At 38.7% G+C, this 23569-nt stretch overlaps 1 protein-coding gene across 6 annotated transcripts in view; it reads left to right on the forward strand.

Annotated features, from left to right (window-relative positions):
* The window catches only part of VRK1 (VRK serine/threonine kinase 1), a 99917-nt gene extending 97786 nt beyond the window's left edge, over positions 1-2131 (forward strand). For 3 of the 6 annotated variants that reach the window (XM_087726143.1, XM_087726138.1, XM_087726147.1), the window contains exon 14: positions 1724-2131. In XM_087726143.1, coding sequence (XP_087582269.1) covers positions 1724-1958 — 235 coding nt within the window. In that variant the 3' untranslated portion in view covers positions 1959-2131. Of the gene's footprint in view, positions 1-1516; positions 1671-1723 lie in introns of those variants that run through there. The other 3 variants (XM_087726148.1, XM_087726150.1, XM_087726149.1) reach the window with 2 other exon arrangements.
* The last annotated feature ends 21438 nt before the right edge of the window (positions 2132-23569 follow it).

Consider the following 23569-nt stretch of genomic DNA (forward strand, 5'->3'; position numbering starts at 1 on the left):
TCACGATGCAAGTTCTCTTTAGGATTATAGCACTGTTTCTTTCAACAGATGGAAATTTCCCCTGGAGAAATGAGAAATTTATCACACTCTAGATATGAATCAGTCCTCTTTTGCTTGACCTTAATAGTCAATCTTGGGCAATATATTATCAAGGCATTATTTCATTCCCAACCCATAAGGAATAAACTGTTTAATGCTTTAGTCACAAGTTATACAAAAACTGCCAAGATGTTATTTGAACTGGATTCTAACTTAGGACTCCGATTAAGGTCTGGAATTACATGTAAAACTCATAGCTGGCAGCATGAAAGGCCTGTGAATTTTAGTGAATAGTAAAGTAATTTAGATATTGAGTTAACACAACTATTATTGAAGTACATTATGGTTAAAATCAGATTGAAGAAGAATCTCTCTTAGCTACAAGTAAAATGTATATTTTTCTGTATTTATCCCATGTTAATAAAATATGGAAAACTAGACAGTTCTGACTAGATGCAAAGGTCACTTAAGGCTAGCAAGCTAAACTGAAGTATTTCAGCATTGCTCCAGGATGGATTATACTTTTTCAGTAAGTGTATCTTCCCCTCAATTTCAAGGCTGGTAGTTTATGTGGATGCATGGAAAGCACACATTTGTTGTTGTGGCTAAAGACAAATGTTCCCTATGCTTCCATTTGAGCAATCAAATTGAAAGCACAGCTGTTTACTTCATTTTCCACATCAGTTGCTGGAGTAAGACTTAAAACTTGAGTATAAACAATGTAAGTCAGAACAAGCAACTCCACTATTGCTTCTGTCTTCAAAATCATTTTTTCCTTCTTCACACTTTTTGTCCCTTCAGGAAATTTATTTTGCTGGAGCCAGAGAAAGTTGGCTAGATATTTACTCAAGATGGGTTGCCAGTTCCTTGTTCCAATCAAATATTCAATTCAATTCAATATGTTTATAGTTTTGATTGCCAGCCATACCAAATAAGTTAAAACCTACATAAAAGTATCCATACTTTAATAATATACATTATAATGTGCAAAAACCAGTGCCAATATTAAATCTTTATTATAGCAGATAAAATGAAGAAACATTGGGAACTTTTAATAAAACCATCTCTGTTTAGCAGCAGCCTGTTTAAAGCTTGCTAGCCTCCGTAATGATAGTTCCTTGTCTAAATTCATTAAATATTCAATTTGATGTGACTCAGGCCAAAATCATTTTTTTTATCAAGAGGGGCTCCAAAAATTTTCTGCATGCTGAAGCAGAAATAGTACAGTACAATAAACATTGTGTAAAATCTTCTATAATTTCCTGGGAACGTGGGCAGAAGCGGATATTATATGGGATATTAAGAAATTGGCCCTCTCTAATTGATGATGCCATTTGCTGGAACTATACACTGACGAGTGTCTCTCAGGAGGATGGCATTGTAACATACACCCAATAATGTTTGCATTCAGTTTTAGTTTTATAAAGTATACCCATAGGCAATTTTATTTTGTAATAATTTCAGCAAATTTCTTTAGGCAAAGACGTACAAGAAGGAATGGAGAAACTCATATGCGCCAATCAATTATAATTTGTGCAGCTAGGGATACCATTTTCAGAGTTATTAATGTCCTGAATTTGATGTGGATTGTAAAGTATTAGTAAGTAAAAAGTATTTGATTAAATTCAGAATTTCTCTGAACTGTCTTTAATAATGAAATTGTCTTTATTCATAATAACTATAGAGATTGGAGCCACCAAACCCAAATTACAGAAGATCTCACCCAAACCCAAGACAAACTTGAAACCAAGGAAGAGAGTTCAGAAGTTAAAAAGCCCAGAATGAGTTTCCTACTTGCACTGAGTAGCGGGTCCATGGTGTTTTTTTTTCTTTTTTTTAATTTTACCTTATTACAGAAGCACTTTGCTTTTCCCTCTTTTGTACCTTTGTTTAAACATACATCTAAATTTGCCATGTAGTGCTAGCTTGAAAAAGTTTTTAAATCTTATATGTAGAATGTATGGTTTAGTATAATTTTACAAATGTTTTGAGAGTGTTTTGGCATTTCTTTGCACATTCTTGCATTCAGCTATTTTGTATAGACTTGAATAAAAAGGAAATAATGTCTGCAAAATAAATTTGGAAAATGTAATTATGAATTGTTGGTCGCATATGTGTGCATGTGTGTGTAATCACAGTCTGGCTCAAACCTATACTTATATTTATCGTCTAAAAAAGTAATAAAAAGGAATAACTAGATAAGAGGCAGAGGAACAGGAATAATGTACTGTTAGTTCAAAGATAATATTTTGGCTTAATTGGAATAGGACATCAACTTTCCCAATGCTTCCTTGAAAATGTGAGATTTGACTAGTGGGTTGGTAGAAGAGAAATCGAGGTACTTCTAAACCTAGATTAGCAAGGGACAAATCTCTATATCATTTCAAGGAACAGAAGACCATTGGATGGGAAAATATATTACAACTGGATGAGTGGAAATCATAAGAAAGGGAATGTTGGGATAGAAGATTGTTGTGGCCCAGCAGGAGCTGTTGGAGCTGCCACCAGACTCCGACAGCGAGGGGCCCTATGAGTCGGCTCTGGAGGATGTGGAGGACCCTGGACAGGGTTCCGACTCCGAGCAGGGCGCAGAGAGGCTGGTTGGCCACCAGGAGGCACCTGAGCCTTGAACCAGTGGGGAGGAGACAAGGGAGAATGAGCCGGAGGCCAGTAGTGAGTTGTTCCTGGATGCACGCCATCGAAGAGCTACTAGGCGTCAGGAACAATTACAGGAGGTAATTGCGCTTAGCTGGTGGTCATTAGGCTCCTCTCCAGACTATAAAAAGCTACTTGTGCACACAGACCTCTTTGCAGAAGTCAACACAGAATCGAATGTCGGAGAACTTTGAGCTTGGCAGGCTGGATTGCTGCCAAGCCTTATCTGTTTCTTGCTTCCTGAGTTTGTCTGAGTTGCTGCCAAGGTCCTTATCTGTTTGTTATGCTTGGCTTTCAGCCACCAAGGTTTTGATTTCTTGCTATTAAAGTACATTCCAGTTAAGCTTGTCTCGGCAGTCGTTACTGGACAGAGGAGGGAGGGTCAGAACAGAATATAGATCCAGGCAGGAAATGTGATTTTGAAGATAAAGACCAGGAAGTTTGTCTATCTGCAGAGAAGCTTCAAGAACAAACAAGTATGTTTCCTAGGAGCTGTGATGCTTTAAAGAAGCAAGGAGAGAATGGAAAAGTGTTTGACAATGTTAAAAATATTGCAATAACTGGCATTTTTGAGGGCGGGATGGAGAAGGGGTGGCAATTCTTGGGAGTCCTGATTTGAATGCAAAGTCCCTTACACAAAGAAAGTAAGCTTCCCTTATAGCGTGCATTTACTGCTCTTGATGACTCCAGTTGTGTGTAAATATTAGAAAACAGCAGGGTCCTGCATTCCAAGAATTACTTGAGCACTGCCATGAAGACGAGAGTCCTTACCGGTATTGTAGTCATATTCCCAAGCTCTCCTGCTGTTTCTAATCTGTGCACGCAGCCATGAAAAAACCGGACTGACATTTACAGGCACAGCAGGGAGACACTTGAGTCAGGGAATATTAAAGACAACGCCACATACTTGGGATTTTTCTCCCCCTTGTCCCTTTTCATAGTGGTCACCATACATAAGACATTTTCACGGGAGAGCTAGTTTGCTCTTCAACTGATGGTGTAATGAGAGTATTGATAATGAATCGTTCAACAGTTTTTTTAGTCACAAACATTCAGCAGATCCTTGTTTACTTTCCTACCCTCTAATCTAAAATATCTGCAGGGAGAATCCAATTTCATTGTAAACATAGTTTAGTTTCTTTTCTTTTTTTTAACTATGTGCAAACCTGCTTGCTTTATAATTGTATTTTCTTTATTTTTGATTCTTAACGATTATTAAAACAGAGATACGTACAGCTGTATGGCATTATACAAACAGTAATTTTGCATATATACAGACTACACATGTACAGTGTTTGTATTTGTAAATTCATTCAGTTTGCTACTTTAAGTGATACACTAAAATTCAAGTTTGAATGAGCTGTCAGATTTGACATGCCATAACACCATTAATACAATTAGAACTGGTGGAGGGTGGGTGGTGAGGGAGAAGGTTGTGTATTGTCTGGTTGACTTCTCAGTTAAAAGTTTTATCTCCTCTTGAGAATAAGACTAGACAGACTGTCATTTGCTATTACTTACTCTGCTTAGCATTATCACCAGAGCTCACTCTCTTCCTCTTATTTTTTGTAATTAGCTAAGTTGGCTCTTAAATTTTAATAGCCAATTGAAGCTACGTTTTAGCCAAGTTCTATATCTAAATTGTATTCAGTCCATTAAGAAAGTTGGTTAAAAGGCTATTAAAGCAAAAAGCCAATATATGGTAGTTAGCAGTTATGTTTGCAACACTAGCAATGGCAGCCTTCAGTACTGTTTTCCATGTTGCTTTGAAAATGTTCAAAGACTTAGCAAACCAGGGATGCAATTTTATCTATGTTCATTTGGGAAAAAGCCACTTTGAATATAAAATTGCATGTTAGTTTAGGAAATCCAATACATGAGATCCTAGCTAAAACCAAAGTATTTCCTTTAGTTTATCTATGTAATCACAATTATTAGTAAAAACATCCAAAGCGCCGTCTAATGGAATTAGTAATCATGCAGTGGTTAGTTTATAAATTGTCTTGCTATTTTTAAGGTGAGAAGGGAAGTAGACAACGTGTGGGTAGTGAATACCATTTCTAATTGAAGGCTTTAGTCACACACATGTACCTCCTTGCCATTACCTTTCTGTTTGGATTTAGTTCAGTGGGAAATAAAGCTGAACTGTGTATAAAGTTGTTCCACACATGGATCTCGCTTTGACTGCTGTTCTGAAGCTCAATTATTTTAAAAGAAGAGGAAGTGGATCCTTCAGCTCCCTGAATGTCAAGTCTAATTACTCCAAAGTCAAGCAATATCTGAAGGACCAAAAACATGAAATATTTATAAATTATGGTTCATTAAGATAGAATTACTAATTCAGTTGTGTTGGCTAGTACAAGTGCAGCAAATCTGGGAAAACTTAACAGGGCTGGTATGCCCACTTTTTTCTTAAAAGTATAATGACTTTATGGTGCTGCTTCCTATCAACTCTTAAAATTTAATAGGCCTGTTCTCTGTTAGCATGCAATTCACACTCTGTTTTATTCCTGGAATGTTGGAAATCTCCACGTTGTGTTCTGCACGTGGCCAAATTACATCACATGCTCCCATCACTTTGAAATTGCACCAGTAAAAGCGCACTTTGTAAAGTAGGTCACATAAGTCAACAGCTGAAATAAAATCATTGCAGACTAAGAGAAGACGGCAAATGACAAAACTGCAATTAACTAAATTTCCATCGCATTGCTTGCCTGCTGCTGGTGGTAAGATGAGCGTCATTTGAAATAGGCAGTGTTCTGGCCTGATGTTAGCATATTGCTTTGTTGCTCCTTGTGCCACCGATTGTGAAGTGCCAGGAATCATTTGGGAATGCATATTCCGCATAGCTTTAAATTCTGCAATCAAGCTTTAAACTCTGCAATTGGCTTCAAGTGTGATATACTGATAGGAGTAATTCCCTGAGCTGCCAATAGATGCATCTGAAAACTCAGAAAACTTCTCATTTGAATTAAAACTTCAGCTAGAGTTCATACATGATATATGAAAGGACTGAGAAAAAAAGTATGGGAGCTGGAAATATGAAAAAGTTGTCCCAAACCACTATTTTAAAATCTGGTGCCCTCCAGATAATTGGAAATACAAATTTTACAATTTCCAATCACTAACTTAATAGCTATACTGGCTAAGACTACTGGCAAATAGATCATCTTAAATAGCTGTAGGACAATATGTTCACCCTTGCATGATAGGCAGCAGTTGAATTAAAGGTTAGAGATGGGTAAACTGAAAGAAGATAATTACTTATTCTTCATTGGGTATCTTCTGTAAAAATGAGACTCCCATAGCCTTGTAATAATGAATGAAAATTCCCAATAGCATCAGCCGAATGGACAATGATGATGAGCAACATAGCAACTTAAACATATAGCTCTGTATACTGACAATTGTTATTAGTCTAATCTTGGATCAACTGGAGTGGATGGGATGATCCATACTCTTCTTTGGGCTCTCTCTCTTTTTCAGGTTTGGAATATACTACCTCTTTAGAGTTGGGAAAATTTGAAGACAAAAGGAGAAGGGGATGGCAGAGGATGAGATGGTTAGATAGTGTCAGTGATGCAGTGAACATGAATTTAAGCAAACTGGGAGACAGTGGAGGCTGGGAGGCAGTAGTGTATTAACCATTAAGCAGACTAAGCATGTGCTTAGGGCACCAGGCCCAAGGGGGCACCACAAAGTTGAGAAAGAAGAAAAATCAACGAAGATTTGTACAGTATGTACAAAGGAGAGGGCATCAAGATTTGTCAGTGCTTAGAGCACCAGTGAGCCTTAATCCACCACTGCCAGAGGGAGGAGGGAAATGGGGTCACAAAAAGTTGGACATAACTTAGCGATTGAACAGCAACAAACCTTTTTAGAGATGTCTGCAAGGAGTTTTTCTTTTAAACTATTTTCTGATACCTAGATCAAATTTTGATTTTTTGATTTAAGCTTCTGATTTTTTGATTTGTGCTTCTGATTTTCATAAGGAAAATTGAGGTGAGGGGGAAGGGTTTCCACGAATTCTACACATTTTTATAAATGCAAAGCTCTAATGATTTGGGACAGATTGATTGGTTGGTTGCTCTTGGTTTTGCAAGACTTTACCACTTAATTCTAGGCATATTCTATGGGAAATAAGTCCCATTGAATTAAATAGGAATTACTCTCAGCTCAGTGCGCAGAAGCTCGCACACTAAAAACCACATTTATTCCAACCTCACTCTGGTGCTTTTGGAGTGCAAGTTGATCTAACTTGGGATATTTTGGGTATAAAAACTGCCTCAGTTGTGAGGCGATCTGGAAAATCTGGAAGATTGCATGCTGGGAAATGTTGCTAATAGAAATTTTGGAGTTCCACCTTGCAATTCAAAGAACCAATTTTAATGTTCCCTTCATAATAGAAAAAAATGTGTTCATGGAGGGGCATTGGAAATACAGATTTACTACAGACAGGAACCAAAGAAAGAACTATTCCTGATAAATGTGTGTGTATATGTGTGTATACACACATCCGTTATAAAGTATAAATTCATGTTTAAATGGAAATAGAAATTGCCACACTATGATATACCTTGGACAGAAAAACATGTTACATTTCTGTACTTTCAGCCATTTGGTTAATATGATCGTGATTTGGTAAGTTCATTTGTTTGGGCAAAAAGAAAAGAAAAATATCAGCAAGATAACTCCGTGTATTACAAAGAATATAAACTATAACCAACAATATTGAGCATAATAGCAGGTAAAGGCACAATGGTCTCTAGTTGTTTATACAAGTTAGCTTTCAAATGGAAAGTGCTTTGTTCATAATGCTAATAAAAGAGCCGTGTTTCATTTTCTTTCTTTTTGAGAAATAAATATTATGCTACATTTCTTCAAATTGCAGGGAAAAAATTAGATTGCTAGCAAATAGCTTCCACTAGATGCAGCTGGAAAGGGAACAGCAATACCCTGCATTTCTATATCTATCAACATTGAATGTAACCTCTGCAAGTGTCTATTCGGTGCTGCTGGGCAGGAGGTAATCAAGCCGAATAATTGCTATGCATGGCAAAGTGTTCAATCTTTACCTTTCCATTGCTTTTCATGGCAGAGGAGGATAATGAAGTCGACCTTGTTGTCATTGGCCTGTCTTTTATTATGTGATTTTTCCCTTAATCTTAAATATTGTTTTGTATGAAACATGCTGTGTTTTGTTGCAGGAGCAAGTGCTGATGCACATCGTACAAATCTGCAAGGTTCAAGAGATTCTGGCACGAGGCCAACAAGAATTTTAGATAAACTACTGAACAACCTATGCCCCTGTTGGGTCATCATTTCAGACATATTTCTTTGCCTAAACATAGAAGCAGAATGACCATGGGTTGGCAGCAAGCAATGGGAACAAGAGTAACTTCTACCTTCCTGCCAGATTCCCCATTGACCTTCCTTCCTTCCTTCCTTCCTTCCTTCCTTCCTTCCTTCCTTCCTTCCTTCCTTCCTTCCTTCCTTCCTTCCTTCCTTCCTTCCTCCCCTCCCCTCCCCTCCCCTCCCCTCCCCTCCCCTCCCCTCCCCTCCCCTCCCCTTCCCTTCCCTTCCCTTCCCTTCCCTTCCCTTCCCTTCCCGCAGGCAGTTAAGTAGCTTCTGCTGGGTGGGGACAGAGCAAAAGATTGCAAGACTAGTTGGGAAACTGTCATGGAACATTCAGAATGAAGAACAGCAGCAGCCAATAGCACTGAAGCAGCCACAACAGCCTCAAATTTCATTGAGCAGTTTTCCTTGGAAGCCATGTGTCCCAGATTTTGTATACATTTCCTAAATTAGCCCATTTGAGAAACCTTGGTTTAAAAATTGTTGCCCTATGAGGCACCGTTTCACCCATTTAAAGGTCATGTTAAAGAAAGCTTTAATAGTATATAAGTAACACAAGTGGTGTGAAACTATCCTAAAAAAAAATAACTAGTGCAAGAAATTGCTCTCCAATGACCAACAGAACTAGACCTGAGATATTTTTTGTTGTCTAATCTGTTTGTTTTTGGGTTCTGTTTTGAGCTATAAATATCATGAGATACTTTAAAGACCTTTTAATTAGTTTCATTTAGTAACCTGGCAGTTGCATTTGGGACTAATTTAAGTTTTTGATCTATTCTTCAAAGGCAGCCTATACCCAGACAATTGCTATAGAACGTACCAGAGCACTTACCCATCTGAAATTGGAACATCCTTGGCTTCTGGGCCACATTCCTTGGGGCAGGGATGTGCAAGTTGCTAAGGGCTGGAGCTACAGGGATATCACTGCAGTGGGATTCGACAGATTTGTTAAATGTGAATAAGAATCCTTTGAGAGGAAAATTGCTTCCATTCCTACCAAAAATATGAGAACTGTGCTGTTCATGTGGTCAATTTTTCATAATTTCATGGAGAGGTTTCACGGGTGGGAATGAAAGCATGTGCATGGTTTGCTTTCTGTTTTGGGGTTTGAGTTTATTGGTCTTGAGTTTATTGGTCTTGTATGCCGCCCACTCCCGAAGGACTCCGGGCGGCTTACAATAAACAAGGGAAGGGGATAAATAAACAAAACAACACTTTAAAATACACAACAGTCACAGTTTCCGTGGGGCTGGATATTTTGAAAGCCCCCCGGCCTGCTGGAGCAGCAGGACTTAACGGCTTTGCGGAAGGCCGGGAGGGTAGTAAGGGTCCAGATCTCCACGGGGAGGTCGTTCCAGAGGGCTGGAGCTGCGACAGAGAAGGCTCTCCCCCAGGGAGTCGCCAGCCGACATTGGCTGGCAGATGGGATCTGGAGAAGACCTAACCTGTGAGATCTAATCGGTCTATGGGAGGTAATCGGCAGGAGGCGGTCTCTCAGGTACAGTGGAGAAATCACAGGTAACTTAAAATATACAATCTTGCCACTAAAGTTTAGCAAAATAATTTTCAGGTATGAGCAGTGGTGGGCTATCAGTAGTTCATCCCAACCTTAGGAACAGATTGTCTATGGATTGTCTCAGTCATCCAGGTCATGTTTGTCCAAAAGGTGCTCTTTCAAGAGGCAACTGTACTTTTTGGGTTTTCTTTGAAGACCTTTCAAAACTTCTTCAGCTCTGACTGGATGATGTATCCTCCCATTCCCCACCATCGGATCAGAGCTGAAGAAGCTTCTTGGATGAGAAGAAAAAGAAAAACCAGAAAGTCCAGTTGCCTCTTGAAAAAGCACCTTTGGGGCAACTGGATTTTCTTTTTTCCTCTTTGAAGTTCCAAGAAAGTTCCACACTCACATCCTCACATTCAGGTGACTTTGAAGACACGGATTAAACCTCCAAGTGTCCTCAACAATTCTCACAGAGAGTACTAACAACCAGATGATTGTAGAGAATATAAATCCTTCCATTCTCCATCATTCAGCCAGAACTGAAGAAGCTTCTTGGATGAGAAATGAAATGTTATCAAAGAAAAACATTTTTGGGACTTAGAAACAGATTGTATATTCCCTCTGGGCAGATGAACCACCAGACAGGAGACAGTAGTACCTTTGATTCTAGAGCTACTTTTATAAAAACTGGTGGAGTGGCATATCAAACTGATAACTTGGAGACTTTGGATATTTTTAAACAGTTCTTCCAACTGTTGAGTTTACAAAGAAATTTCCTGAGGGCTTTTTTTCTTTTCTTTTCCAGGAAGACAGAAAAAGAAATCTCTCCTAATAGTTTTATTTTAAATGACATAAAATAGTTACCATATAAAAGAAATTAGCCTGTATTTGGAAATGCTTACAACAAATCAAGTGCTACATTGACAGGTAAAATGCATAGCTTGCTTCAGTTTATAGATGCCTATGAAAATGATAAAATGCTAAAAAATCAGAAAAAGTACAAATTATTAAGATTTATGGCTCAAAAATTGAAACTGATTACAATGTTTCAGGTGGCATAAAGTACATTCTGAATCTTGTTTTCTTCCTTGTTCCAACCTGCTATTCTCAGCTTTGTTAAGAAAAGGAGAGAAAAGAAAAGAAACAATGCTTTTTATATCTTGTTAATAAATGGAAAACAAAAGTCACAGATAAAATCTTTATTTAACTGCAATGTGGATTATTTTTCACATTTAATTAGTATTTTTCGTGGTTTCATTATTAGGCTTAAAATAAAGAGATAAAAATAACATATTATTTAGAATTCATCTGTAACAGAAATTAAACCATTTTTAATTTAAATTCATTCAATCCACAAAATATAATTGTCCGAATCAAATTTAGACAGAATGTTTTTGTAAAGTAACAAATAACTTTGTGTAACAACTATTTAAAATTAAATATATCATATACTTCATATTCCACCTCATTAGGTATGTATATGTGCATTTTTATTTTATTTTTTATTTTTGCTTTCATGTTTTACTTAACCAGTTAAAAAAGAAGAAATGTTAATAACTGCAATAGATTTTTTGAGATTATATCTTTTATTCCCAGCAAGAAATAATATCTTCCATTTACATTGTTAGAGATGTAGATAAGTTAATATAAAATTTAATTTTTAAATTAAATTTAAAAGCAATTATCTGTATTAACTCAACTTTGGGATTCAATGTTTTAAATTCTGGACAAACAAAATGGACCTATGGATCAAAATACTTACAGTTTATCCCTGCAAAAGCAAATATATAGGTCCAGCTATTTAATAGTTTTCAGAACTGATTATGAGCTACTGCAGTGAATTATGGCTTCAATTTATTGATGTCTCTAAATATATATCTTGTATGTTTTTGTTTCTTTCAGTCCCCCCCCCCTTTTTATATTGGGTTTTTGTTTTCTTTGTTTTTATATACAGTATATAGTTAATATAAAAACAAGACAGGGGCTCCATGAAGTTGCTGTGTTTGATAATTTATATTTCTTCTGAATTACCAAAAGACTGTTGGCATGGATATGACTTAGAGTAGAGGAGACTAAGGTTAGTGCAGCGATCTTTCTAAAAGTGGCCAGACCCAACCTCAAACAATTAATCTGAACATAAATACTGACGCTCTACATAGAGATCAAAATATTCTCCCCTGGTGAGTTTGAAAGCCATCTAAACTTTGATTACTGCATCTGGTAGCCAGAGATTACAGAGGATAAGAGAAGTTGGTTGGTTCCTTTATTTGCAGCATTTATATCACTGCCCAACTCAAACAAAGTGACTCTGAGTAGCACAATGAACATCAACTAGAAATACAACCCTGAAAGAAGGCAACACAACACATTTTTTTCAAAAGTATTTTGCAGATGTCCTTGGCATGTTAGGAGTGCATAATGCTGTCCAGCTTGTAATTTTAATTTTTTCCAAATATCACTAGCTCTTTCCATGACTCATTTGCAAAAAAATAAAAAATAAAAATCCAGCATATGGAAGCTTAAATTAGATCATGACCAGAGAAAAATGGGGTTTTAGTTCTTTGCTTCTGCCATCATTGCAGCTTAGACTGAGGAACAAGTTACTGATATTATTGCAAGCAAGAATTTCTTCTCCTAAACTGGGAGACTTTTGTCACCATCACCCATGCCAAGAGCACTTACAGAAGTCACAGCTGGTTCCAAATGTAGCAGTCAAAAATTGTGGTCACATGACTGTGGGACACTGCAAATCAGGGGTGGGTTGCCACCAGCATTACTGCCGGTTTGGTGAGCAAATTTTTTTGTAAAAGCGGTGTGTGCGCATTTACACCTAAAACGGTCTGTGTGTGCACGGAACGTTAGAAAAGGGGGAAAAATTACATTTGTGCAATGGACATTGTTCTGCGCATGCACAGAACCAAAAATAAAGATGACGTCGTCAACAATAGAACGGGTTCGGGCGCATGGGTGGCCAAGTTATTACCTCGGAACCCACCTCTGTTGCAAATGGCTATAAAGGTAAGTCGGTTGCCAAATGCTCAAAATGCAATCACGTTACTTTGGGAGTGGGGTACAACTATAATAACTTTGAAATCGGGTTGTAAGAATCTTTGGGGGGTTCATTGTAACTATCTGTATTAACAATGGAAGGAAAACTCACATTAGCACCAGTGAGGATTTTTCTTCCATTGCAAATAGCTGATTTCATATCTCTTATTTGAATCAATTTTGTGCTTTAAAAAGCATTCCTGCTTCGTGTCATCTATCTTTTATCTGCTACATAGTTTATTTTTAAAAGAAAAAAAAATCATCCAGCACAGAACAGCCGATATCAGATCCCTTCTGACTTCCAGCCTTTTCTCTCAAATCGGAAAACTCTTGCCTGAAAAGTCCCCAGTGAAGAGATGTCACAGGATAGGCTAGGTTGGATCTGTTGCACACCCCTTTTCTGCCTTGGAGGGGGAATCAAGACTTGTGGCTAAATGTTTAAATATTTTTTCACGTTTCATACACTTGGAGGAGTAGAAAATCCACTGAGTTTTGTATAATTATAATTGTTCACTCCATCTTCCCAGTCAAACCCAATCACTTTAGTTTTTATACACTTAATTTTTAACAGCTTCTTTGTCTTTTTTCTCTCTCCTGAAAATGCATGATTTCTATTGACAAAGAACACAGATCAATAACCCAGTGCTAGATTTCTCCTTTCCATATGGTTTCATAGTTATTTTGGCCCTCCTCCTCCCCCTCCTCCTCCTGTTCCTCCTCCTCCTCCAAAACTGTATCATGACCAGATATATCCATTATTGCTGCAAATGTTCACATAGCAATAGCAATAGCACTTAGACTTCGTGACCCGTCAAAACCGCGCTCGACTAAGCCGTGCCCGATTAAATCGCGTCGCTGACGTCATCAACAGGGCAACAACAGCCAGCGTGGAGAAAGAAGGGCGCTTTAAATAGCGCTTTGAAAGCAAGCCGATTCAACTTAAGGTAAGGGTTAGGTTTAGGGTTAGGTTTAGGGTTAGCTTTAGGGTTAGGTTAAGGGTTAGGGTTAGGGTTAGGGTTAGGGTTAGGGTTAGGGTTAGGTTAAGGGTTAGGGTTAGGGTTAGGGTTAGGGTTAGGTTAAGGGTTAGGTTTAGGGTTAGGTTAAGGGTTAGGATTACGTTTAGGGTTAGGTTAAGGGTTAGGTTTAGGGTTAGGTTTAGGGTTAGGTTTAGGGTTAGGTTAAGGGTTAGGTTTAGGATTAGGTTTAGGGGGGTTAGGTTTAGGTTTAGGGGTTAATTTTAGGTTTAGGGTTTACAGTGTGCTTCTGTCTCCGCGCTGTTGTCGCCCTGTTGATGACGTCAGCTACGCGGTTTAGTCGGACGCGGTTTAGTCAGACGCGGTTTTGTGGTGGAACCCTTAGACTTATATACCACTTTACAGTGCTTTTACAGCCCTCTCTAAGCAGTTTTACAGAGTCAGAGCCTATTACCCCCAACAATCTGGGTCCTCATTTTACCGACCTCAGAAGGATGGAAGGCTGAGTCAACCTTGAGCCGGTGAGATTTGAACTGCTAAATTGCAGGCAGCCAGCAGTCAGCAGAAGTAGCCTGCAGTACTGCCCTCTAACTACCGTGGCTCATATCCTAAAGAACATCTACCGTATGGCCAAAGAATGATTTTTGTAAGCTCATGTTTATAAGCCAATTTCAGATTAAAATACAACCAAAATAGGACAAGCTTAGTTGCTTTGATTTAGCCTAAGTGTATCATGAGTAACTTATAAACCATTTATTTTAATGGTTCTCTTCTTAAATAAGACTAAATCTGAATTGTATCCTCAAAGTTTAAATGTGTGGAAAAGTTCAGAAACAAAGATTTATTGAGTACAAGATAGTTAAGCAGTAGAAGAACCTATCTGAGAACAGCGCTCTTCATTTAGACTGCTATTATCTGAAAGGATTGTTCTACCACTAATTACCAATAATTGCATTTTGCTGAGAAGAGACATGTTAAGAAGGATGTCCAAAGTCAGTATAATAATTTGAGATTTATTGAACCAGGACTGGACCATAATCAGTGGTGGGTTGCAGGAGGTACGCCCCGGTATGAGCGTACAGGAGCCTGCCCGGAGCACCGGGTACCATTCCAGTACGGTGCTCCAGAGGGCCCACCCACCTGCCCGAGCTCCTTACCTGTCCTGTAAGCCTTTGGCGCTTCCATGCATGTGCATGGCATGTACGGCGCCTGCATGACGCTCCGCCGAGCAGCTGGAGCGTCACGGAGGTTTGCAGAAGCGTCACAGGAAAGTATGACGCATGCATACACCACACGTGTGTGCGTGTGTGCTGCGCACGTCCATGGGGGTGATGCCGTACCGGTTGGAATGGAATCCAGAACCCACCACTGCCTCACATATATCAGTAAGACATAAACTCTAATAATTTCAATAGGTTAAAGTGAACAAGGAACAATTTCATTTTAATTCCAGAACAATAGGAATAGGGAGAATGTTTCCTTTCAAATACTAGAAAGTCTGGTAAGTACCCTTCCAGATGAACATTTTTATTAAAAGTCAAATACTATCACAAACTCTATTGCTTCATCACTACATCTGATGAAATAAGGTGTAGTTCACAAAAACCTATGCCCGTTAATATAATTGGTTGAACTGAAAAGGCTCTACCAAATTCCTCCTAATTTTGGCCCTAGACTAGCACAATATTTTCCTCCATTACAATGCTTTCAAATACCTGTTTTATGGATTGTGAACATCTTTCAAATTCTAGCACCCTCAAATGCTTTCTATACCAAATTAGCTTTTTCTAACATTTTATTTTTGAAGGGTTGGATGACGCAGTTCACTTCGATGAAATTTATTTAAATGCCCTCAAATCCATAATATAACCATTCCTTAAACTGTAAGTAATAGATGCACGTTAGAATTAAGAAACCCATTGTGCTTCAGATAAATTACATTCAAATTAGCTCTTATTATAAATGGGCTAGAAAATGGATTTTTTAACTCTGGCTGGCCGAAGAGCCAACATTTGTCTCTAGTTCATTTGTTTAAATATATTCAGGCCAGATTGAAATCCATATTGCTTGACATTAATTGAGTACTGAAGCATCAGTGTACTCAAGTTTCACAAACCACTGATGAGTGAGTTTTTACAAGCTTGATTTAAAAATATACCATCCCTTTTGTAGGAGAATAATGTTCAATTTATAAAGTCATTTCCAGGCCCCACCATTAAATGCCATACATCTTAATAGAATGAATTTAAATATGACATTTGTACTATTGCAGTGACATCTTGTTTGTTAAGAAATTATATTTTTCTCCATTTGATAATGTATTTTTACAGAGCCTTCTGTGCTATCCTAAGTAAACATGCTTCTCTTTTCCAAGAAGACTTGAACTCAAAAATAAACCAACTGCAACATTCAGACAAAAAGAAATAATCCACTGAAGTTTTGCACTACAGATATGGGAAAATAGTTTTCAGTTATATAGCAAAACAAGAGGGTAAGGCAGAACAGAAACTTCCACAATCATTTTTTTTTTAAATTAATGGGTAGGTTGACCTAAATATTGGCTGATCATTTGGTTGGCTGTTTTTTCAGTAGTTATATTTTGAAACTTACCTCAGAGGCAACAGTCATATTTTTCAAAGCAGGATAATAATGCTGCCTAAGGATTGTTTCTCCCCTACTTCTCTCTGTAAAGGAGAAAAGTGCACACAGGTTGTTTAGAATAAGCCTACCTTTATTTCTTCCTCAATGGCAGGGATGTCCATCTTATATCGTCACGGCATTGTCACATGACATATCAGGACATTTTCCCCCTTCGCTAAACTGGGCATGGCCGTGGCCAGTGTATGAAGTATTTGGCCGGTAGGCCTGGAGTTTGACAGCCCTGCTCTATGGAGTTTGTTTGGTCTCCAAATAGCATCACAACTGCAGCCCTTTGCTTCCCCTTTTCTTGTCATTAAAGTCTTGGGCCCTGATCACTCAGTTTACTTATTTTCCTGGAATTCTAGATCATTTCTGTATAGTACAGTGGAGTTTTGAATTATTTTGTTACAGTTTCATCCATTGTTTCCCTATGATAAATTCACTTATTTGTGTCCTATGAATAATGTTCTTTCAATGCTTTGTCTTAACAGAAGAGAGGTCTGACTGTTGTGGTCCGTTGGCGGCCTGCAGAGCTGGCAGCAGAGTCGGACAGTGAGGAGGTTAGGGAGGAACAGGGGCTCCCCAAGGGCTGAGGGAATCTCAGAAGAGGGCTCTATGTCAAGGCAGAGAGGGAGCTAGACAGCAGCGAGGCAGAGGAATAGCTGGAGCCTGTTCCCAGTGTGAGCTTGCACAGAGCTGCCAGAAGACAAGAACCACTAGGAAAGCAGGATTGATTCAGGAGTAAAGCCACACCTTGGATATGATTGGCCCCTCCCATAGGGAACAAAAGAGGAATGAACGGGGAGTGGGCTTTTGCAGGGAACAGTTTGTTCATTGGTCTGGGAAGTTCTGTTTGTGAGAGACTCTGTGCCAAGTTTTGCTTTGCTCTGTGTTTGAACACTAGTTATCTGGCAGCGCTCCTAACAAGATAAGGTGCGTGTGGATAAACATTGCTCTGAAAGACTGTTTGATTTTGTTGTGACTAAGACTTTGCTCTTGCTTTCTAAGGAAACCTAGGTCAGGACACTGACATTACTATAATCTCATTATATTCTGATTCAGATCAAAACTGAATACAGTCTCTATTATCTTCTTCAAAAAGTGAACTTAGAGACTAGACCGATAGTTATCAAATGCAAGAGTTACAAAGGTGATGTCCTAAGGATTGCTGGCATCACCACCTCTGCACTGAAGCACCAATCGCTTTCCAGTTCAGACTAGGGTACTATCCCCAGGTCTCTTAGAATATGTGAAGGTCAAGAATCCAACTTACAGGTGGTCAAAGAGAAGCAAAACAGACGTGGTAAGAGAGAAGTACCCTATCTTACATAGTGCACAGTGCAGAAAAGTTCCAGATGACATGTTGCCACAGTCATCACAATGGTCTCTACCTACAAAGAATTATGGCTGACAGATTTGCAAAATGTTATGCCAACTGCTCAGAAAAGCCCGGAGTTTTACCTATTGACCTCAAAAGGGAACAGTAGCCCAACAGCCTACAAATGTAATAAAGGAGGAGAGATAATGATGCTCCACCTCTCTTATCATTGCAGGTTAGGCTTGAACCTCAGATTTACTTTTCATCTTTCTCAACAAATATTCCTGATGCCTCCTTTGCATTTCATCTTTCAGAAGGCATTGATAATCCAGAATCAGTTGGCAGAGATTAAGCCACTTGGCAGCAATTATATCAAGTGCCCAAGTTGTCATCTGTAACCAGTGGCTAACCAGGCAAATAACAGGATTATCTGCAACATCATTGGGAAATCATAAAGAGCCATCGTATGCCTGTGGTGTACCATCTGAATTGGTTCATTCATCCTACAGAGGTTCTACCTGGCAGTCAGTCTCAACTATACCAAAAAATTATTTGACCATGGTAAAAGGCTGGTGGAAATGCACCCAGTATCTAGATTACAGCAGATTTGCTCTGAAACAAATACAAGATCTAAGATATGATGCATGTGCTGATTTGAGATTACTGATTGATTTGATTTATATCCTGGCTTTATTTTTGTATAAGTCAAGGTGCGTACATATTGCTCCATCCTATTTTCCCCATAACAATTGCTATAACATGGGTTGAATGAAAGAGTGACTGTTCCAAAGTCACTCTGCCAATTTCCATAACTGAGAGAGGGCTAGAAATCACGGGCTTCCAATTTCTAGTTCAACAATTTAACCACTTTTTGGGATGAGGCCATGGAGACCATGAACTCATGACATTTGCCCATGAGCATTGTGATCAAAGTCACCCATCAATAAAAAGCAATGAAACTCCAATCAAGGGGGGGGGGGGCGGGGAGCCTGCTGGCAGCTTGTGTACCAGCAGCTACTAGCCTACTGAGCAGCTCATGTACCAGCAGAGTACCCAATCTGTCCCTATAGCTCAATCTTGTCTAGGGACAGACTCAGAAGTAACATTAATTATCCAATGGTGAAAAACACCACCTTCACCCTCTAAATCATAAGTGAGTGTGGTTTTACTTCAAATAGGCATTGCCATCATCAACTTGAGGTCCAGGTTACCAAATTGTGCAGAATGCAGCAGCCCTCATAGTCACTGGCATGAAGAAAATCAGCAATATAATGACTATATTGTAAGTACTGTACCACTTCCCAGATGCTTTATGACTATAATTCAAATGGTAGTTTTCACCTAAAATCCCTACAGGGTGTGAGCCCAGGATATCTTCAGGATCATCTCCTTCAAGGTAACTCTAGCTGGCTTGAACTGCTCTGTGTGCTCCTTGTCTGGAAGGTAAGGAGATGCATCCAAGATAAGCTCCCCACCCCCAAGAGTTGGTTAGTCTCTACTTTAGTCATCTTCGTAATTGCTGTTTTAACAAGCCTTTGGAGATTAATATCTACACTTCGTCTGCCATCTGTTTGGCAGTATGGTATCTTAATTTTGTATTCTTTTTAATGAGTGTTATGATGGGATTTTATGGTTTTATTGTTTTATGACTTAAATTTGTGAACTGCCTAGAGATGTGCAATTGTGACAGCATACAAGAAACAATAAATAAATAAATAAGTGAATGATACTGGCCAATGTCAGCATATGTTGAGATCTGATGTAGAATCCATCAACTTTAATTTGCAATATTTTTCTTAGTGCCACCTAGAGGTTTCTAAGATCAGAGCTAATTAATTCCACCTGAACAGGTGGAACAAGAATATTGGAATTCTTAGTTTTCTATCAATGCTCTTGAGAGTTCTGAAACAGTAGCTGGTATTAGAGACATGGTTGGTGTTATGGAGAGTAGGGGATTATTATAAGTGAAAATAAAGGACCATGGTAAAAAGATTAGGGAGTGTGATATACAGAAAATCAAACTCATTATCAGAAAATAAGTACTTTGTGCTGAAAAAAAGTGTGTGACTTAAATTTTGAAGTGAAATTTGGAAGATCACTTTGGGACAAGGTGAAGACACAATCAAAAGGACAGGGAGGATGAAGTGAACTATTAAACGTTTTCAGCGAAATTGAAAAAAAAGAGTGAAGTGCAAAGTGAAGAAGGTTTACAGGGCTGAAACTTAAGTGGAGTAGAAAAAGTGGTGGCATTTTTGTTGGAAGATTAGCTGAAACTATAATTAATGGTTTTTGGACATGGCTTTGGTTATTCTGATGGACAATTTGTTGAATGCAACTGAGGGGATGCATGGTGCTATATCTCAGCAGTTTTGATACCATTAATCATTATATTTTTCTGGACCTCCTGGGGATTATAATCATAGCTTCAACTTGGTTCTATCCTAATTAGATGGCAGGTCTGGTTAGAAATCAATGCTTCTCCCTGCAGATTGTAGCTACTACTTCATACTTCTCAATATCTATATGAAACTGTGGGGTATGATTATCAGAGAGTGGGGAGCTGGATGCCAATTAGATGTACATACAGGCACATTTATATTTGTGCCTGTGAATCATTCTTAATTCCTAACAAAGATCTGAACTAATTCCCCTATTTTTATTGGGGGGGAAATTCAGAAATGTTTAGCCATTGTCTTCTTCCTAGAGTTGAGAAATAGCAACTGGGCCAAGGTCACTCAGCCGAATTTGTGTCTAAAATGAGATTAGAACTCACAATCACCCAGTTTTCAGCCCAGTGCCTTAGCCAGTGTCAGCCGGAGCTCCAGCATGGGGTTTGTTGTATGCTTGCTATCAACTGCCATAGTTAACAGGGATGGGGTGGGGTGGTATTTGGGTTGGGGGAGTGAGAGGTAAAGTCGCATGTGAACTGGAAGGAAGGGCTTTCAAGAATTATTGCACTGCTGAGTGGAGTTGTTTACACCCTGTCAAGGCCAACCATCCTAGAACTCCAGATGGGTGAAATACCTGAAGATGAGCTCCACACAACATCATACTGGATGTTGATTGGACCCTCAGCACTGGACCCTGGGGGGAGGGATTTGGAGGAACGTTCAATCTGTAACATGTGTTTTAATCGGATCTTGCCTTGGTTTTGCTGCTATCATTTCAAACTCAGTAAAAGTATCTCTTCTCTACCTCGATGGAGTTGGGGGTTTTCTCTCTTGGGTTTTGAACAGAGGCAGGCCTGGCAGCTGGTACACTAAACACAGGTTCATAGTTGTAAACAAACGAACAAACTAATCTATCTTTGCAATATATTAATAGAATCTCTCCTACTTTGTTGAATTTGTTGCTGTTGACTGAAGAGCCCCATAACCAAATTCATTATGCTGTTTTCTAATACCTTACAAATGATGCTCACTTAGTGCAGAAAGTTTACATAGTCACAGAGGTAGAGATATCCATTCCATTATCATTAGGCATAAGATGGACTTTGCATATGGACATATTTGCACAAAGGGACAATTATACTGTATCTCTTTAAGCAAAATACTTTCCTAAAGAGATAGACCTTAAAGCTTTCATGCCACTTTGTTTTATAAGCACTGGGTTAATTGAGGAATGCTGTATATTTAATACGGCGGGAGCCTTTGGGATAAAGCTACAAGGAACTGAAGATGTTCAACTGTCCATTAGGCAGGCCAAAATGGCCACAACGCTCCCAGTGGGCCAAATCATTAATGGGACACTAAGCTCCAATTAAGGGCATGGCCCAAAAGACCCAAGTGAAAAACATGGTTCTTAGTGCTTCTCCCGGAGGATCTCTTTCATCTTCCTGCTTGTTTTTATTTGCAGCACAATAGCACCAGCCAGCTTATTTACTTGGGGTACCCAGGCATTTTTGTTTGGAATTTAAATGGAATACATTAAAGTTATAGAAAATCAGAACAGGCATCCTAATGCATAAATTAAGCAAAAGAAACAAGATGATAGGGAAGAAAAGAATTCTTTATCTCGAGTTGAGTTTCCACTGCATTTACTCATAGCTCAAGAGTAACATCAAGATTTGGAATTGAGTTTTAAATGCAATGTTCAGTAAGACAGCCTGATAATTTGGATTCTGATCAGATGAAAAACATTTCAGGCCTTTCATGTTGCAGTAGAGATACCATGGACTGGAATATTGGGATACGCTGGAAACATAAATATGTGCCATCCCAGCTCTATAGTTCAGTAACACCAACATTTTAGTCACATCTATCAGGGGCTGAGGTTAAAAGCCTTCCCTATCTTGATCTCTTGACCAAGCCATGATCTATTTATTTGGAGGGAGAATGAGAATATTCCAAGTATGCCTTAACTGCTCAGAAGTGCCACTTAGCAATTTCAGCCTTGCAAACAAGAAATAGGGATGTGATGGCTCAGTGGCTAAGATGCTGAGCGTGTCATTCAGAAAGGTCAGCAGTTCGGCGTTCGAATCACTAGCACCGCGTAATGGAGTGACTACTTGTCCCAGCTTCTGCCAACCTAGCAGTTTGAAAGCATGTAAAAATGCAAGTAGAAAAAATAGGGACCACCTTTGGTGGGAAGGTAACAGCGTTCCATGTGCCTTTGGTGTTTAGTCATGCCGGCCACATGACCATGGAGACGTCTTCAGACAGCGCCGGCTCTTTGGCTTTGAAACAGAGATGCGTACCGCCTCTATAGTCGGGAATGATTAGCACATATTTGCAAGGGGAACCTTTACCTTTACCTTCAAGCAAGAAATAAAATTGGGTGCTAGAGATATAGTAGAAGATAGATTGGCTTGATTTTCTGAACATGTCCAATTGCTGATTGCCCAATATACTTCTCTGCAATTGGCTATCAGTGGTGATAATTCTTTATATCTTCCTTCCTTTGCTTTTTACTATCTCATTGGTTGCCATCAATACAATCATATATTTAGCTAGATGGCAAGACTCTAATGCTGAGAATGGTGGAAGGAAAAAGAAGACAACAAACAACAAGGTGGATGGAGTTGTTACAGTGGCAATGAGTGCAAGATAGGGAGACTTGAAAGAACAGGTTAAGTATAAACTGTCACAGAGAAAATTGATGTGATTGTTAGGATAAAAAAAGAATAACCAATCAGTTAAAAAATCAGTTCTGAATTGGTAATGTTTTGATATCTGAAGAATTCTCAACATTGGTCATTGTCCCTGGACCAGAAATTCAGAACCACTCGATCATGTTGTGCATTTGTGGTATATCTATAAAAGAAAAGTTTTATGCCTTGGCTCAGAATTTGCAGTTTCATTATTTTGACCTTTAGACCCTGCGTCAGGGAACGATTCTATTTTAGCTTTGGGTCTGATCACCTCTTCCCGGTTTTTAAGCCTGGGCTATCACTCAAAGTTAAGACCATGATATTACAAAATGTACCTAGGGTAAGCTCACGGAAGAACTCTGTCAAAGCAAAATTGTTTTCTTGTCATTGTTTCAGTTGGCCGGCCACTTCTTGTTTCATTTAAGAAGGTAGAGATGTAGATGGCAGTTCAATTTGGCGGGATATCCAATCTGTAGTAAATCCATGCCCTTACTTTAGAAAAAAAGTAGCATGTAGCTAGAACAACAGCCTAGTGATCCATTTAGTTTGTATTTCCCCATCATCATCCTTTAGTGGGATACGACTTCTCTGTCCTACTGCAGTACTAAATCTTCAGATATAGATATTTCTGCTCCTACCACAGGATATGCATTTTTATACAATGCCTTGTTTTTCAGCTGGTTTCAATAATCAATCAACCAATTAATTCTTTTAAAAACAATATAAGCCATTAAAGGAGGCCTCCACAAACTTGGTTTAGTTTTTTTTTTTAATTTTAGAGATCAAGTTCATCAAAGCTTATCTATCCTATGCTGTTTGTTCTTTAAAAAAACGTAAAGATCTTTTGAGTTCCAGGCCTGTTTTCCTTCTACCTTCCTCTAAAAAGGTGTTTGATGAACATTTTCAGCCAACATTCAGCCTGTTTCATTATGTACGTTTCCAAATGCAGG

Source organism: Thamnophis sirtalis, unplaced genomic scaffold (assembly GCF_051295495.1).
Source record: "Thamnophis sirtalis isolate CommonGarterSnake01/CBP01778 unplaced genomic scaffold, rThaSir2_p1.2 scaffold_1, whole genome shotgun sequence".
Taxonomy (NCBI): domain Eukaryota; kingdom Metazoa; phylum Chordata; class Lepidosauria; order Squamata; family Natricidae; genus Thamnophis; species Thamnophis sirtalis.